This window comes from Callospermophilus lateralis, chromosome 2 (assembly GCF_048772815.1).
Source record: "Callospermophilus lateralis isolate mCalLat2 chromosome 2, mCalLat2.hap1, whole genome shotgun sequence".
Taxonomy (NCBI): domain Eukaryota; kingdom Metazoa; phylum Chordata; class Mammalia; order Rodentia; family Sciuridae; genus Callospermophilus; species Callospermophilus lateralis.
In genome coordinates this window covers 196,010,020-196,029,871 of record NC_135306.1, presented here as the reverse complement: position 1 = coordinate 196,029,871, position 19,852 = coordinate 196,010,020, and the positions used below count along the sequence as shown (strand labels likewise).

General features: G+C 31.9%; 2 protein-coding genes across 2 annotated transcripts; both read right to left on the bottom strand.

Moving 5' to 3' along the window:
• Window positions 1-6,497: 6,497 nt before the first annotated feature.
• On the bottom strand, window positions 6,498-7,445 carry LOC143391761 (olfactory receptor 8H1-like). The gene has a single exon (XM_076844511.2). It carries the CDS (start codon window positions 7,443-7,445, stop codon window positions 6,498-6,500), a length of 948 nt encoding a protein of 315 aa, XP_076700626.2.
• Window positions 7,446-16,071: 8,626 nt separating this feature from the next.
• Window positions 16,072-17,028, bottom strand: Or8i2 (olfactory receptor family 8 subfamily I member 2). The gene has a single exon (XM_076842847.1). It carries the CDS (start codon window positions 17,026-17,028, stop codon window positions 16,072-16,074), a length of 957 nt encoding a protein of 318 aa, XP_076698962.1.
• Window positions 17,029-19,852: the final 2,824 nt, after the last annotated feature.

Sequence of the window (19,852 nt, the reverse complement as noted above, 5' to 3'; positions counted from 1 at the left end):
GGCATTTTAACTATGTCATGTAAAACTTTTATGAAATGAATTTGCATGCTTTCTCCAATTAAACCATCTTTGTCAGTTTTATTTTCACACCTAAACTGAGACCTAATAGTGTTAAGGATTTTTCCTACCTCATAATATCAATAATTTTTGTAGTTAATGAGATACTGGACCTCAAGTATTAAATCATGAGATCTTCATAATGACTCCAATAAATGGAGGTAGTAGTACCTCTTATCACAGATGAAGAAACAAATAATTTGATCAATGCTACACAGTGTTTAAGAGTGATGGCAGAATTCAAATCTAAGTTGTAAGGATGCAGTTTCTACATTTAAACTCACTATACATGGAATGAAAGAATTACAGTTGTTTTTATTTCACCAATATTATCATTCTTTTCTTTGGGGGACATACCGGAAATTGAACTCAGGGTCACTTGGCCACTGAGCCACATCTCCAACCTTTTTTTAGAGACAGGGTCTAGCTGAGTTGCTTAGTGCCTCACTAAGTTACTGAGGCTGGCTTCAAACTCACAATTCTCTTGCCCCAGCCTCCTGAGCTGTTGGGATTACAAACTTGAACCATCACACATGGCTCATCATTTATTTTTGAGATGATATTTTAGGAAGTATTGAAGTTATTTAGTAAATCAGTGACAAAATGAAAGAAAAAGGAGTGTATTTAAAAGATCTATAGAAGTGGTTTCCTTTGGATTTGATGAGTTATTTCATTCATTTAAAGTTCATGGAGTTTACAAGTTGTGAGCTTGATTGATTCAAAAGATAAAGATAAAAAAAGGAAAGGAAGACTGAGAAAGGGAAGAAGATAGGAAGAAACAAAGAATCGAGAAAGCAAGGTAAGAGCAGAGTGGATGAGATCAGTCATGTCTGGACTAATTTAGAAATTCCTTTGCATTTTCAAGTTTCAGAACTTGATATTGCCCTGGTGAGTGGGGAGTTATCCACACAAGCAATATTTAAAGTCATGGCAATGGACAGCATTTAAATGTATATAGAACCTATTCCCATACAGTATGTGGAAACCTCCATAGCAACTTTCTCCTACGCTCATTTTAAATTCAATATATTAAATATATATATATATCAGCCAGGCTGGTAGCACATGCCTGTAATCCCAATAGCTCCAGAGGATGAGATAGGAAGACAGGAGGATCAGGAGTTCAAAGCAAGCCTCAGCAAATTGAGGAGCTAAGCAATTCAATATGACCCTGTCTCTAAATAAAATACAAAATAGGACTGGGGTTGTAGTTCAGTAGTCAAGTGCCCCTGAGTTCAATCCCCAGTACCTTCCCCCAAAAAACACCTTAATTTTCTGTAATCTATACCAGTGATGAATTTGCATTGATCCAAATAATCCGAATTCCAAGGAAAAGCAAGAGGACATGGAACACATAATTTACTTCACTCAGGGCAAAGGGTGAGAGGAAGATATGACCACCTTACAAACATGTAGGAATATCTTAGTTACATCTTAAGGAACTATTAAAACCAACTGTAGGCAGTTGGAGAAAGCAGACAGACATGAAATGGACAAGTTTACAATTATTCTCAAAGTCTATTCTGCAGGCCTTTAAAAATTGGTTATTAAAATGACTAATAAAATTTAGTGTTTCAAATATATGTGTTTCTGGTGGTGAGTCATTCATTAAGTCATTGAGAATTACTTGGAAAAAAAAAAAGAAAGTTCTACTGGAGAGAGGAAACAGCATGCATGGAGAAACCAGCAATCTCTCCAGATAAAATGGACATTATATACTGTCCAGTGAAACACTGTAAATAAAATATACACACTCCCTACCCACCCACAAAATCAAAGAAAACAAGTTCCTCCAAAAGGAACATCAACAGAGTCAATACAGACTTGGCAAGAAAATGCACTCTAGAAGCTTGAAAATAAACCAATAGATATTTACTGAATAGAAAAAAAAAGTGGGAATAAAAGTGTGCAAGTAGTGCATAAGCACTCTAATATAGATAGAAGTGTACAAGAAGTGTGCAAGCAGTATAATATAGACACAAAGAACAAAGCAGTATAAATATAAGAAGGCATTGTAGTCTATACTTTTCTGAAGACAAGGAATGCATCAAACCATAGATTAAAAAAGATTGAGGAACCTGGAAAGGATAAATGTGAATGAAACAAAAGGGAAACAAGAAGTGAAATTCAGACTGATTAATCTCAGCAATGAAAAGCTAAGATACATAGAAAATTATGAAAGCATTCAGAGGAAAATACATATTAAACTCAGAAAAAAATTTACAAAAATTATTTCATTTTGAACAAGAAAATATACATAACAGTAATAATGAAGATTCATATTTATAGTAATAAAAGATATCAACCCAGACTTTAACATTCATTGAAATAATTTAAAAACTATCAAATATCTAAATACAAAAAAAAATCCTATGAGTAAAATCACATACACACTCTTTACACACATATATATACACACTTAGGCTGAATAATTTATAACTAATATTAATTTATAACTATAACAGATTCATACTTTAATTATTTTCCAAGCAGTCATTATGACAGCTAAAAGACATGTGTATCTATGCAAAGACAGAAACACCAAAAATGTGAAAAAATATATATATAACAAATAATGGACATTTTAATTTTGTTTTAACAAATAAAAGACTAAATCCTTACTATAGTGTTGTATTTTAGCTTTAAACTATTCATACAAGTAAAATATATGAAAAAAATAACATAAAATAACAGTAAAATTAAATTTATGCATTTCATTTTTGGTAGAATATATTAAACTTGCCCTTATAAACCATGGTCACCACAGAGAAGAAACAAAACAAAACATTATCAACATCAAGAATGAAATGAGATGCCACTATGATGTCCATAAATATTAAGAGCAGAATAAGAAATATTATAAACAATCTCATGCTAATAAATTTGATAATTTGAAAAAGTACAGTTCTTTTAAAATTACATCAGAATAGGTAATCTGAGTAGTTCTCCCCACCCCTTTCTCTCTCTCTCTCTCTCTCTCTCTCTCTATATATATATATATATATATATATATATATATACACACATATGTATACACACATATACATATATATACATATATATACATATACATGCATATATATATATATATATATATATATGAGCAATTAAATTGTTTCATACAAACCATTCAAGAGATCAGTTTGCAATAACTTTTTCAGTATAAATATCTCACCATTACAGATTAGTTAATGAAAACCATTCATATGAAAAATAATTTTTGCAGTAGTTTTTCAGGTAAAAATCTCATCTTTCTCTCTGACTGAAATGTGGATAGCATTGGATAAACTCTCTTTAACCATGTAGAACAGAAGAAGAATTGGGAGGTAATAGAGCAATAAAATGGGAGAAAGTAATGGTCCCAATTACCTTGTGAAAAAAAAGAAAAAGAAAAAAAACTAGTCATCACAAACTATTCCTATTGAACAAGTCAACACAAGATGTATAAAATTAATACACAGACAAACTGCAGTTTATACCCAATGATTCTTCTATTGTGGTTCCAGGGATTCAACCCAGGGCCTCCTAACTACTGAGTCACATCCTCAGCACGTTTTATATTTAGAGACAGGGTCTTACTAAATTACTTAGGGCTTTGCTGAATTGTTGAGAATGTCTTTGAACTCATTACCTTCCTGCATCTGGCTCTTGAACCACTGAGATTATATGCATGTGCCACCCCTTCTGGCTCAAGGATTCTTTTTCTCTTTGATGATCCACTCTGTTCCTGAATTCCTTTATTAAACTAAAAAGCCTGTGTCCTAATACATTTTCAGACCCCAGCATGTTCCCATCATCTGATAAATTGTTCTTGTATCTGCAATGCTATATTAATGAATTCATAGAATAAATGCAAATAGCTGAATCTTTCATATTACCTATAGATTATATTGAAAATTTTTAAAAAATCATATAAATCCATTTTAATCCACAGTATAAAGAGAAAATGCAGCCTTAATTTAATTAAACTTCAAGAATTTCCTCAACTTACTGTTGTCTTCTAATGTGTAGATTCTGTTGACCATCTGTACCAGCACAAAATGTAACGAAAGATTTCTAAATCATAGAAATAAATGCAAATTAAAGCAATGTGAAAGTAGATCTCATAAAAATAATCGCAAAAGTGAAAAGAACCCATAAAGAAATGGACTGAAATAAGGAATATAGAGGGTAAGAAAGGAAACCAAATAGCATTTTTTAAATAATAAATGTTTATTAAATTCTTACTTCTAATAGAAAACAAAACCAACTAGAAATACCTACAAACAAATTATGTACATCACAAATGTCAAAGAAAACCTAAATCATAATAATTTTTATATCATTGATGTAGGATAAGGAAAAATTTGAAATAGATTAAAAATGTACGGAAACATAATACTAGTTTAATTGATTTCAATAAATTTTTGGCAGCTTTGAATTAGGGGAAGATTGTTTAATTAATTAACTCAAAATAGATTTCATTTTAAACACACAAAAAGCACTTGGGAAAAGTTATCAAAGATAATTGTACCAAAAACATTATAAAATTTTTTAAAAAATAACTTATATAATCATTCTTTGGCATAAATAATCTCAGTAGTAATTATACAATTTTTTAAAAAATAATTACATAAATAGAAAAGGGAATTATACTTTTTCTTGTACTGGAGAATGTATCCAGGGTACTTTGTCATTGAGCTACATTCTAGCCCTTTTTATTTTTTTATTTTGAGACAGGATTTTGCTAAGTTTCTGAGGTTGAGCTGGAACTTGGGAATCTCCTGGTCCCAACCTTTTGATGGGGAACTATACCTTCTAAAATAACATTTAAAGAACAGAAAGAAAATTAACATTACAATTTCAGAATATGCAATAAAAATATTTAAGTAAAGGAGATTTTAGTTTTCTAACTGACTAAAGTTTATGGAATACCACAAAGTATACATTCATTGACACTTATTTGCATTATAACTTTTCTTTATTAAAAATGTAATGAAAATTAATCAAAATTTACTTCAAAAATTTATTTTTAAATAACATTACTAAAGAAATCTGGAGAAAAGAAACGAAGTAGCCTACTGGATATGTTACAGAGAAGAACTTTCTTAAATGTTCAGAAGGTATACACACAGGAGATATCATTACTCACAGATTTTTAAATACAACAGTAGATGACTAATTTTGATCCTGTACCCATTTATCCAAAAGCTTTCAAAGACAAAAATACGTTTGAATATTAAGCATTCAAGAGAATACAGCTGTAAATAAGTACATAGGAAATGACAAAATGCTCATTATATATGCAATATATAGACATAAATTAAGTTATTAATCTAGAAGGAAGTCACAAATATGACAATAATTGCTACAATGTTTCTATTTCTCTTAACATCTTTTCCTCCTACTAAATTGTCTTCAACATTAGCATATATATTTCCCATGATTTAATTTCTACTTCAATATGTTACTTTATTCTAAATTCAAAATTAGGAATAGTGATAGTTTTCCTTTTAGCTATTTGAGTGTTTTTCAATTAATTTAACCAGAAGTAATTTTTTTTGTACCAGGAATTGAATTCAGAGGCACTCAACCACTGAGCTACAAACCCAGTCCAAATTTGTATTTTATTTAGACATAGGGTTTCCTGAGTTGTTTAGTGCCTCATTTTGCTGAGGTTGGCATTGAACTCCTGATCCTCCTGTCTCAGCCTCCAAAAGCTGCTGGAATTACAGGTGTATTCCACTAAGCCTGGTCAACCAAAGCTAATTTATGAAATAAAAAGAAAAAATTATTCAAATATGGCACCATGCATTAAAAATATTATGTAAATGTAAGTCTACTATTAATGGTCAACATTTACCATTATTGCTTTAAATGGTTTACATCAGTCCTCAGATGCACATGGAATCATTATTTAACTTGTGAATTTGGGTGAACTGACCATTTAACTGTCATTGACTTTTTAAGGGTTGTACAATGAGAAAACTATCAGATATAAAATCTAAATCCTTAAATTGTTGATTCCAAAAGAAATGCTATTAACCACATGTTGTATTTCTTATTATTGTTATGAATAGAGTGACTTCTAAAGGCATTATCTTTGTGCCAAAATCATAGCTCTTTTTCTTATAAAATTATTTGAAATGGGAGTATTCAAGGAATATTTTATGATATAGTTTTTAGATTGACATTCATGTTTTCTTATTTTTCACTCCAGGTGCCTTTAAAAACACAAATATTTAGATAATAGATTTAACACACATTCAATGATTTCCAATTATGATGTGGATTTCTCAAAACATATTTCTAGAAATGTCAAAAATCTTGTTTGGTTAAGTAAAGGGCAGTTCCAGAGAAATAACAAATGATAGATTCAATTGTTTTTATCGAGAGATCAAGGAAATACCCAATAGGAAAAAAAAAAAGAAAAAGATAAAGATGAATTAAAATCCTTAGCATCACTTTAATTGCCTGGAGCCCTTTCTCTTCTGAATGATTCTAATGAGAGCATTTTTTACTTCTTTGTTTCTAAGACTATAGATTAGTGGATTCAGCATGGGAATCACAATAGTATAGAAAACAGAAGCCACTTGATCCTTTCCCAAGGAATAGGACTTATTTGGTTTTAAATAAGTAAAAATCATAGTACCATAAAAGATGGTGACTCCCAGGAGATGGGAGGCACAGGTAGAGAAGGCTTTCTGCTTTCCTGAAGTGGAATTAATTTTCAGAATAGTATAGAGAATGGACACATAGGACACAGATATTGTAATAAGGGAAACCATTAATGTGCAACCAGCAAAAATAAATATCATGATTTCAGTATCATATATATCTGTGCAGGACAGGGATAAAACTGGGGATGTGTCACAGAAAAAGTGATGGATTACATTGGAGTCACAGAAATGCAATCTGCTCATGCAAAGCAAATTGACAGAGGAATCCATAAAGCCAATCAAATAGGACCCAAAAAGCAGGGCACAGCAGAGTCTTGTGGACATAATGACTGAGTAGTGTAGAGGATGGCAGATGGCTACATAGCGATCATAGGCCATTGAGGAGAGAAGGAAACACTCAGCAGCACCCAAGAAGACAAAGAAGTACATCTGAGCAAAGCAGCCCATGAATGAGATATTCTTGGTGGAGGTCAGTAAGTTCTCTAAGGTTTTAGGTGTGATGACAGTTGAGTAACTGAGGTCAAGGAATGACAACTGAGTGAGGAAAAAATACATGGGGGTGTGAAGCTGGTGATCCAGGCAAATGAGCAATATCATGCCTACATTCCCTAGCACAGTAATCAGGTATATCAGGAGAAATAGCATGAAGAGGACTACACGGATCTCTCCAGAATCTGTCAGTCCCATGAGGATGAAGTCAGGCACATTTGTGTTATTCCATCTGCTCATAGTGTCTACCTCTGCACTGTGGAAAAACCAAAGTCGAGACTTAGCAGAAAAGGTTTCAAAATAGTTTTATTCATAGGAATGACCCAATATTTTTATTATTAATTTAGTGTTTCTAGGAATTGATAAAAATTTACAACTTAGGAGTAGAAAAAATTTGATTGGCAAATATAGATAGAGACATCAATTGACATTTGGATATGGTATAATAATTAAAGGTAGCATACTATTGTTGTAGAATCACCCCACTATTTTTCTGAATGCTCTTTTTTATTAATATACTTAGCTCACCTGAAATGTGTTACCATATGTACTACTACTATCTACATATTGATGAGAAAAAGGCACAGAAAATGTATGATTCCCCTGAAGTCAAAGCAATTAAATGCTGACTCTGTGATTCTACCAAAACACTTGAATTCTAGAAAGTGTGCTCATAATACCACATTCCCTTTTGTAATTAGTTTGAACAAACCAGAGCAAGGTTATGTCATAAACAATAATATAATCCTGTTTTAAAGTTTCACTTGTTATCCTCAATATCCCCATATAATTTAACAGCAATTACAAATACATTTCACTTCTAGGGGACCTTAGCAAGGGACATTAGAATTAGAGAGTACACACAAATATTAATTTCCAGCGGATGTGATATGTTCCTAACTTCCCTAACTTGACAATTGAAAAAAAAATTTCTTTCAAAATTATAATTTCAAAATATGTACATTATTTATAGACTCTGATTCCATCAACTCTATACCTCTGCTTCCATAAATCATGAATTTCTTAGGACAAGGTACAATGGGTTGTGTGTTAACACTCTTTAGAAAATGTCCCCATTTTATTTAACATAATTTAACACCATAAGGTTTTAAATAGAATACTTACTGTGAGCCAAAGCTAGTGAAAAACTTCCTCCAATATTATATGTTTAGGAATTTGTTAACTTATTCTTTTTCACAGAAGCAAAATTTATAAACCATATGAGCTGAAAATTTTGGTAAACTACTATTTGTTTTTCATTTAAGTTCTTTTTACATTTTTGTGCTTTCATTATTTTTATTATTCTGAGATAAGATAAATCACCCTAGAAATTGACACCACAGAGGTACCATTAAAGTAAATAGAGCACTGGACACCTTGTCTCTCAATCTCATTATTCCAGGGTGCCCCATATAAAGGGAATGGAGCATAATGCAACATTTCGTCATCCTCAGGGATCACTTTCCAGTGAAAATCACCTGGCATGTTTCCATCAACAAGATGCAAGGATTAAGTAAGCACACATTTTGCTTTAGAAATCCCCCAAGGGAGAAAGTAGAGAACATGATTATTTTGTGCTATTTTGTGATGCTCTAATTTTTTTTAAAAAAAAATAATATTTATTTTAAAATTAATGCATAAAGTGCACACTTATAATGCATAATATTTACATTATATAGGCATCAAATCAGGAAATTTCTGACTAGAAAAGAGTATATTTCTAGACAATTGCTTAGTTATCATATGATTGACATTATTAAGGATGGAATTATAACTTTTTGCTTAGAAATCTAGTAAATCTAAAATAGTGATTCAATCATAGGAGTTAACAAGTTCATTACTAAAAAAAGGATATACAATCTAATTTAAAAAAAAAAAAACAATTAAAACAATTCAAAGCCATTATTATTCTGTTTAATTATTGTAATTCTTAAAATCATTTTTGTGACATACTACTTATTTGTATGTGTACTTATATACTCACATAATAATTTTACCATTGTATAATTATTGTTATATAAATTATATAATATATATAAATATATAATATAAATTATGTGATATAAATATATAATATATAATTATATAATATTATTATATAAATATTATTCCATTGTACAACTTTAATTTTACAATATACCATGACTTTCATGTGTTAACCTTTCACAAATCCCACAACTTCATATGTTATGCATACCCATCATTCATAAAGATGAGAATAGTGGGAATGTGAGGTTAAGAGAATAATTCTATAAAATGGGCCCACATGCTGACCACCAAATACTTTCCATGCCAAAAATCAATTTGCCTGCAGCACTGTCTGGCCTAAAGGGACAGGGAACTTCATATTACTCAAAAAACTACCTGTTATCTGCAAGGAAATGCAGGCAGGAAATAACATTGATAAAAGGAACCTAACTTACTTTGAAGGGAGAGATTTTATGACCCTCTTTACAAACCAGATCCTGGAATATAAGGATAATTTTTCCTAACCATAAAACCTGTAAAAATTGATTAAGAATCCAATTAGAAGTAGTCAGCAATGGACAAGAGGACCTAGGTTTGAAATGGCAATAGCTACTAGAAAGCCTGCCATCTTGCTGTCAGTCAAAAGGGGTGGACCTGGGCAGGACTCTCTGAAAACTTCTAAGAGATCCCCAGTAAAACTGGTATACAGGAGAAGTACGTTGTTCCCCTTCTTTCTGAGAGGACCTGCTCTCTCCCTTGATAGTGTCCCTTTTCCTTTTTCCTATCCCTTCAATAAACTTGTTCCTGTTTACTCTGACTGACACGTCTGAACTGAAATGTTTCTGAATTAATTGCCAGAATTAGGGTTTGAAGGGCAGGTCTTCATGATGCCTCAGTTTTCTGGAAGGCCCCAGTTCTGTAACATAGGTAGGCATCTGACACCACAGAAATGGTGCAGGCTCTTCAATCTGCTTTGACAGTGTCACCTCCTCCATACACATGTAAAACTTGTGAAATATGTTTTACTATCTTAGTGTGACTTTTAAATATATTTTATAAAGGAAAAATGGAAGCAGAAAGACAAGATTAGTCCGAGCATGGTAAATATTTAGTAATTAATTTTTTGGTCAAAAGATCATTAACTGTAAATATTTAGGTCAAATGATTTTTAAAAGAAAGAATAAAATGAAATTAAAATATTAGAAATGCTGAAATATTTCATGGAGGAATGTTTGTCCAAGATGAGGAAGCAAAGAGAGAATATAAAAAAGGTATACAGTGAAAATCTGTGCACAAGGTTTTCATGAATCTTCCATTGAGTCAAGAAAAACATGATTTTCATATAGATATAAAAATGGCTTTCTTAGTGGTGGAATGAGATGGACATTATTACTCTAGGTATATGTATAACTGCACATTTGATGCAACCGCTACATCATGTAAAACCAGAGCAATTAAAAGTTGTGCTTCATTTATGTATGCTGCTGTCATATACACCTAATTAGAATAAATAAATAAACAAATTTTAAAAAGGGCTCTTTTATGAATGGCACTGGCATGAAAGAGACACATTGATCAATGGTACAGAATAGAAGACACAGAAGTAAACCCAAACACTTGTAGTCTTCTGATTCTTGATAAATGTAATAAAACTAATCAATGGAGAAAAGACAGCCTGTTGAACAAATAGTGCTGCACAAAACCCAACTTGAACTGGATCAAAGACCTAGAAATTACACCAAAAACTATGCAACTCCTATAAGAAAATATCAGGTCAAATCTCCAGTATATAGGTATAGGCAATGACTTTCTCCATAGAACCCTTTAAGCTCAGGAAATAATGTCAAGAGTTAATAAATGAGATGGAGTCAAATTACAATGCCTCTGCACAGCAAAGGAAATGATTAGGAATGTGAAGAGCGAACCTGGAGAATGGGAGAAAATCTTCACTAACCACTGGTCTGAGAGATGATTAATATCTAGAATAAAGAACTCAAAACACCAGAAACATAAACAATTAATAAATGGAAAAATTAACTAAACAGAGTCTTCTCAAAATAAGAAATATAAATGGCCAACAAATATATGAAAAAAAAAAAAAAACCATCAACATCATCCCCAATTAAGGAAATACAAGTCAAAGTTACACTGAAATTTCATCTCACACCTGTCATAATGGCAGTCATCAAGAATATAAATTATAATAAATAAAGGAGAAAATGTGGAGAAAGGGAAATATTTTTACCCTATTGGTGGGATGTAAATTAGTACAAAAACGTGGAAATCACAATGGACGTTTCTCAAAATACTAGGCATGGAAACACTATATGACCCATCTATACCATTTCTTCATATTCTTTCTAAATAATTAAAGACATCTTACTACAGCAATACATGAATACCAATGTTTAAAGCAGCACAATTTACAATCATCAAACTATAGAACCTGCTTTGGTGTATATCAGCAGATAAATGCATAAAGAAAATATGGTATATAGAAAGAGTGGAATTTTATTCAGCCATAAAGAAAAATGAAATTTCAGGAAAATGGATGGAAATTGAGACCAATATGTTAAATGGAATAAGCCAAATTCAAGGGTCATATGTTTCTTTTTGTTGTTGTTGTTTATATATGTAGAAACTGGAGAGAAAAAAAAAAGGAGAAGAAAGTTGGGAGGGGGTGATCACATACATGAAAAACAAAGAGTGATCAGTAGAACAGAGGAAGGGGAAAATAGTGTGGGAAGAGAGGAGGGAGGGAGAAGTGCTGTGGAGTAATATTGGCCAAATTATATTCTTATATTGTGTGCATGTATGAATAAGTAAAAACAAATGCAACCAACAAGTACAATTACAATGCATTAAGTAAAAAATGTAGCAAAAATAAATTTTTGGAAAGGGTGTTTGTACCCCAGAAATTCAGGTGACAATTTATATGGATAAAGAGTATATTTATATCTATTGTCTATTTAAAGAACTTTTGGAAGGGCAGCTATATTCATCAAAATTTTAGCTGATTCTGAGACAGGCTAATTTGTAGATTTAAAAGCCCATATCAAATTATGTGACAGTTTAGAGACATGTCAATGTTTCCCCACTAGGCATACTGATCACAAAATCTCCCTGAACATGGTTTTCTTGTGTAAGGTTTTCTTAACAATGAAACTCATTGGGATCAGTTTAGAGCTATTTGTGATGGATGGGTGACTCCTGTTATCAGTTGTGTATAGCAGAAGTCTGAGAGAGATTTTTAAATCTCTTGCCTTTTAAACAATGGTATTGTTTAATTCCTAGCCCATTCCATTTTAAAGCACATATATCTTTTTCTCCCCATTTTTTCCTCTCCATCTATTTCCCCCTAAATTATTCTTATTCTTATTCTTATTTTTTTCTTTCATCTTTGGATCAATAGAGAAGAAAAGTACCTTTTTTTTTCTTCATTTTATTTTGTTTTCTGAATGACACATAATATTTGTATATATTTGTGAAATAGAGTATGATGTTTTAGTTCATGTACAAGATGACTAGTGACCAACTCAGGGTAATTAGAATATCTGTCATCTTATAATTTTATAATTTATCTACTATGAGTACATTGATACTATTTTTCCTTTAACTCTCTCCCCTTTTTTGAGAAACAATGTTCATTTATTCACATTTCTAATTAATGTTTATTTGAATGTTATTACTCTATTTTCTCTACTATGTTGAATTCAGTATTTTTTCTCTAGCCTCTAGTAGTAATTATTTACCTTACTTTTAATCTGTTTACTAATGATATAATTTAATAACTGCCAATGATCTAAGTGCCATTTTTCTTTTGACTTGTATGTCCTGATCTGGATTATTTTTATTCTAGTATGTTATATAGAGATTCTAAAGATGAATTTTAAATTTTTAATTTGACTAAGAATAATTTAAAATTGTGATTTAAATTTTTTAAATATTTTGGTTGGAATCTATTTTGGTATTTTTTAAAGATTAATTCAATATTCTGTTTCCGTGTGGTCAGAATATATGACCTCTATAAATTAGTCTCTGCAAATTTAATGAAATTTATGGATTACTTGTTATCACCTGTTTAAATAGTACATAGATTCTTGGAAAGAATGATTCAAATGCTGATATGGACCTGTGGTGGTATCAATTATGTTGCTCATAGATTCTAAATCTTCAGTAGGAGGAAACAAAAATCACACAAATAAGGGATAAAACATATAAGATGATGAAATGTATTATACATAAATAAAGAAGTAACATGTGAAACAGCCTAGAAGATGGGGGTTTGGGAGTGGGATTTGAAAAAAAAAATGAGAAATCATGTACACATATTCACATTGGAAGAAAGTGTTGCAGGTGGGAGGAAATCAGGGCAAAGGCCTGTGCAGAAGATGGTTGTGTCATTTGAAGACCAACAAGGAAGATTCTGTAGCAATAGGGCGATTCTTTGGTAGTGATGAAAAAGACTAAGGGAGTAACTATCTTAATTATCTGATAGTCGTAAATACTATAAAAATTAAGAAAAACGAGGAAGCAGTACTTGGAGACTTTGAGCTTTCTCTCTGAAAATAATTTTCAGGGATATTTCAGTGGTTTGTATTTTGAATAACTAATCACTTTTGGCTTTTCAGGGAAATTTGTTACAAAAATAAATACAATTTTTTTCACTAGGGTAATTACATTTCATTATACCTTTAAAGGTATTTATATCTCATAATACTAAGAGATTCACAGCATTTTCAATTCTGAAGTACACTTTTTTTTTTTTTTTTTTTTAACTTTAGCTGCTTTCTTTAGCTATTTTTAGATAGTCCTGCCCACATTCTCCTTGTCCCCATATTCTGAGACAAATGTCCTGGCAAAATCTTAATTTATTCTATAAAACTTTCCCCAATTAAGTAGTATTAACCTGGAATTCATTTTTAATAGATCTTTAGAATTTGTACACAGGTGTAAAAAGGTTTCTGAATCTACATATCAGAATCAAATTCCTGAAATTGATTTCATTTTTGATTTTTACCTTCATTGTCTAGTTTGTTTCTTCCAGAATTCCTGAAATGTTTCTCAATGTAAGATAACATTTATAAAAATGATAGTAAATTTATTTTAAACGTGGTGAAATAGAACACAAACTCCAAGAAGACAAGTAGTTAGCACAAACATTACAAGGGCATCTAGCACCCAACAGAAGGGGCAGAAACTAAGGACAGTCACAAATATTTTAAAGGTGAGAAGTTCCTCACTCCCGCCCCAGCTTATTAAGAAAAGAGAATATCTCACAAATTTCACACCCCACGTTACTGCTGAGGGCCGGATTAGTTCCAAAGACTGTTGATCTTAGTCATTTGATAGAGGAGAGACCACAGCAGCCAGACCATGTTGGGGCTGGCAGAATGAAGAAGAAAGACTGAAGAAGAGGTGAGACATCCTCTGGAAAGAGATGCACTGTGGAGCAAGCAGAGAGAGGAGGAGCAGAGAAGGGGACTGGAGGAGAGAATGGTTGATGTGTGCCAGGGGCTCAGGTGAAGATCGTATTGAATCAAAGTATAATGAATATTTCAGCAAAACTTTGGGAAAATAAAATAGACTGCTGTCTCATTTGATGAGTTAAAAAAAATAGTCTAGAATGTTATTGCCTCCCTGATGCATACTGGCAATAAATTATCAATAACATGAAACAGAATAATTAGATGCAAAGCTTATTAATGAAAAATTAGATAAACAAGGTTATTAGATACATAACTTATTCAATTTCAATATATAAATACTGATATTTGCAACTATTTATGGAATAATTACACATTCGATATGATTGAAAATTAATTAAATACAATTAAAATCAGGAAAATATAATAAGGTATCAAAGCTATGAATTTTCATATACATAAAAAATAATCATTCTATTTTGAATGCATGAATAAATATCCAGGTAGCAAAATTTTAAAAAGCAAAATATCATCCATCAAATATTTCCAAATGATCATGATAGAAAATCTCCATAATAACCAATCTTAATCAGAAACTACAATTAGGGGAAATAGATTTATGTAGCATTAAAAGAGGAAGTGATTCATTAAGTAGACTTAACGCATACCAAGACTATTGCAGCAGAATGTTTCTAAGTTGTTGCTTCTAACAGTTTATAATGCAAAATATTACATTGCAAAGTTTAGTTTGCAAGAATCATACCTCAGAATGTAAACAGATAAGAAAATAAAACAAATTAAAAAAATAAATAAACTAAATAGAACAAAAGAAAAATAAAACATGGATATGTACACACACACTCACACATATACACACAGCTTTTTCTTTTTTTAATGCTACATACTGTCATTAAAAATTGTGTCTAACAGATAAATGATAAAACTTTTATCTCTTATGACGAAAAGACTCCACAAGATTGAGACTTTGCTCTGATTTACTTGCTAATTTATGTTATCTACATTGGTGACTGCAAGGAAATAATTTCAATCTTTATTTCATCTTTTATTTTTTTTAAAAAGTTCTCTACTATTTCATCTACTCATGAGTAAGGGGTGATGAGATCCTATTTTGGATTCCTAATAACTCTCAGGTTCATATGGCTTAATCTTTCACTTTTCTACTCTTACAAATACTCAAGAAAACAGAAGCTTTAACCATATTAAGGTCAATTTCACCTTTTTAAACATCTTTCAGTGAGATGGCAGGCTTACATATGTACATCTTTACCTCTTTGTAAAATGTATTTGCTGACGTGATGTCCCAGTGCAGTGACTCAGTGGTCCACATGAACAAATTGAATAATTCACATCCCACATTTTAATATTCTACATTCTACATTCTCATTGAGTTTGTGTCACATGGTTTGAAGCCACTGCTTTCCTAAGCATTGGAGTAATCAATGATTTACAGTTTAAACTGTAGCACGCAATATCTGTTGAGGGAAAAGTCTTCCATGCATGACTCTCAGTAGGGCATTTTTCACATCTTTGTTCCTCAGACTATAGATCAAAGGATTCAGCATTGGAATGACAATAGTGTAGAACACAGATGCCACCTGTGCCTGGGTCAGGGATGATGTGTTGTCAGGCTGCAAATATGTGAAAATCAGGGACCCATAGAAGATAGTTACACCTGTGAGGTGGGAGGCACAGGTGGAGAAGGCCTTCCACCTGCCTGCTGCAGACTGTATCCTCAGGATGGCTGAGATGATGCTGATATAAGTCACTGTAATGATGAGGAGAGAACTAAGAAGAGTGAATCCTGCTAAAATAAAAATCACCAATTCTGTGCCAAATGCATCTCTACAGGACAACGCCAAAAGAGCTGTGGTGTCACAGAAAAAGTGATTGATGCTAGAATCACAGAAGTCCAAACTGCTGATCATGCAGACAGATATCAGTGAGTTTGTGAAACCAATGGCATAGGGCATTGCTCCTAGCCAGGTGCACACTTTCTGGGACATGACTACCACATACAATAAAGGATTGCAGATAGCTACATAGCGATCATAAGCCATCGATCCAAGAAGAAAACATTCACTGCACACCAAACCAACAAAAAAATACATTTGAACAAAGCAACCGAGAAAGGAGATGGATTTCTGTTTGGATTGGAAATTTACCAGTGCCTTGGGTGTTACAGTAGAGGAATAAAATATGTCAATGAATGCTAGATTGCTAAGGAAGAAGTACATAGGTGTGTGCAGCTGAAGGTCAGTTCTGATTAGCATGATGAGTCCAAGGTTCCCCAAGACAGTGAATAGATAAATGAAGAGAAATATTAAGAAAAGACTGACGTTTAATTCAGGGTGGTCTGCAAATCCAGAGAGTACAAAGAGAGCCACCTCAGTGAAATTGTTCCCAGCCATTATAACTCAGGACTTTGATTGTACCTGCTAAAGAACAGAAGGAAAATGAGAGATGAACTCATGTCAAAAGGTCCAACAACTATCAGAGTTGACAGCCTCCAAAACTGAGAACATTGTGGGTGGAACATAAATATTTAGTGACAGCAAGTTAGTTGTGACTTACACATGGGTTTTATTTTTTATAGAGCTGGCAGACCTGGTTTAAAAAAATCTAATTCATCATTAAGTAGACTTGGAAGCACTCTGGAAAATGCTGCCTGTAATGATGTAAAGAGATTTCTCTATAAATATACCACTTCTACCTAAGACTACCACTGGGCTCCAAATTCTATACTTAGTAATTTATTTACTAGAATTAATTGTATTGTTTTCTTAAAAAATTAAAGCTGGTTTAGGAAAGAAAACTATAATTTGTGACTTTAATGATTTTTTTTAATTGAAGTCATTTTCTTGGCATCTCATAGCTAATTTACAAGATAATTGTAGGATCTTAATTAAATCTCAGATGGACACATCTAATAATCTCTCTGACTCAATAAAGCTTGGCTTTTTTATTTTGAAAGGAAAATTAGAAAAATCCGTTACTATTACATAGCAGTCCAACTATTCTTTTTGCTGTCTTTACCCCTTGTCACTGCTGGTGAACTAGGACCACTTGAGGACTTTAATTGATAATGTAGTTCAAATTGTTTTATATGTATAAATACAAAGCAGGCTTGTTTCCAAGATAAGGCATACATAACCTCTGGAAATGACAAACTCATTGTGGAATAGTAGTTTTCACATCAGTGATAAGAAGGCTACAAATTCTTAAACCAAAACATTTATCTGAAAGGTGATCTCACAGAAAGTAAATCATATTTTCTTAATTAAATTGACCTAAATATATGATAAATAAAGCAAACTGAAACTAGCATACACACTTAAAACAAGTTTGTTTCAGACATGTAGCACAATAAACTAAAGAGACTTGAGCTGCATTAAGCATACTTAATCATTCAGTGTGCACCATGTTCACAAGTGGTCCTATACATTCGTTCAACAAAGTCCTTGTTCAATGTAGAAATGTTGTTTTTCCAGTCAATAAAACCACATTTCTTAAGACCTAATTGATGATATAAATATATAAAAGACAAAGAGAACTCTCAGCATGAGAAAGCTGCACATAATACATATACATACACAAACAGAGTTATAGAAAGGAGAGGACTTAGACTTACCTAGGATTCAGTCACCTAAGGAAGAACCCTTCTCTTGTAGCTATCTTCCACCTATTTTTACATTTGTTATCTTTCCATCATCCAGAATACTGAGTTCCATGAGTTGTCAATACAGGGACTTGTATCTCCTATTACTGGTGCTGCTGCTTCTGCTATTATTTAGACAAGAACTATATTTCCTCTATCATGAACCCTCATCAATATTATAATATTGATAAAAATATTATTGATGATAGCAGTGGATATTCTATATGTTACCTTCCATTGACAGATTAGAAGGAAAAGACAGATTAACCAAGATAATTATTTCACGTCCTTCTTAAAAATTAAGACTTATTTTCAGTTCAAACCTCATTCATGATCAGGACTAGTTTTTTTGTTTATTTTTTCCTGGTGTATTTCTAAAGAAGTCCCACAACAAAGAATTTTCTTTTGCAGTCCAGTGGGTTAGACTTCTAGCAGAATTACCACCTTCTTAAACTCTTAAATTTACCTCATAATGAATTTCATCAATTAACGTCTTTGCTCTCTTGTGGTTTGTATTTTAATTGTACCCTGAGGTCAAACCTAATATGTCTGGAAAACTTCTCAAATCAAAACATTAATAGATGCAAGTTCCTCACTTACATTTATTTCATTTATACAGCCTTGGATATATTGAAAAATGTATCAAGTTTTGAAAATGTTTACCTTGATCTTATCAGTAAAAATGTATATGAAACACTTCCAAAAACATTACCTCCTTATTATAATCTATGAGACACATTTTGCTACAGAATCTCAAATAAACTCTGTCTCTACTTGGTCTTCCCAGATACCCTTACTGCAAGAATCCAGTTTTTCAGTTCACTGACTTACTGTTGTTAATGTATGCTGAAATTAGGATAGTATCCATGCTATCAAATAATGTAGAGATTTAACACAGGCATTCAGCGATTTGTAATAGATGGCATGCAATGGTAGATACAAAAAAGCATTGGCTGAGAATAGACTGTGATCTCAGAAAACAAGTAAGGAATCTGAAGAAAAAGTAAAACTTGTGATCTCAGTTTGATGCTCAGATGATAGGTCAATACTCTCAAAAGCTGAATCACATTATTTTACAGTATTTGTTTGCTTGTTTTAAAGCAGTTTCTTGGACAACATAACTATAGAGAATTGGTTTCTTAGTTCTGATGCTGGCCAATAAAAGTGAAATTTTCAAAATGGCCCAGAGCATGGACTATGCATTTATAACCATTAATTTAGAAGGATCTCATTAGACTTGTCTAATTGATTTCTTCTAGTGTGATTATAATATCATCTTCTTTATTTTTAAAAGAATTCAATACTAGGATAGTGGAATATGTAAATTCTCCATGTAGACTTCCATTTGTAGGGAAAATATTCTCTAATCTTTCCTGTAATATTAGATATATTAAAATAAATAGAAGCTGTTATATATATGACATATTGCTTCCTAATAATCAACATAATCATATAGTAGGACAAAAGAAAGGATGCAATATATATTCTCCTAAAACATACATCTTGAGAAAACAAAATTTTGAAAGGGTTGTGCTATACACCTGAAATCTCAAATTTCATTTCATTCTCTTATGTAT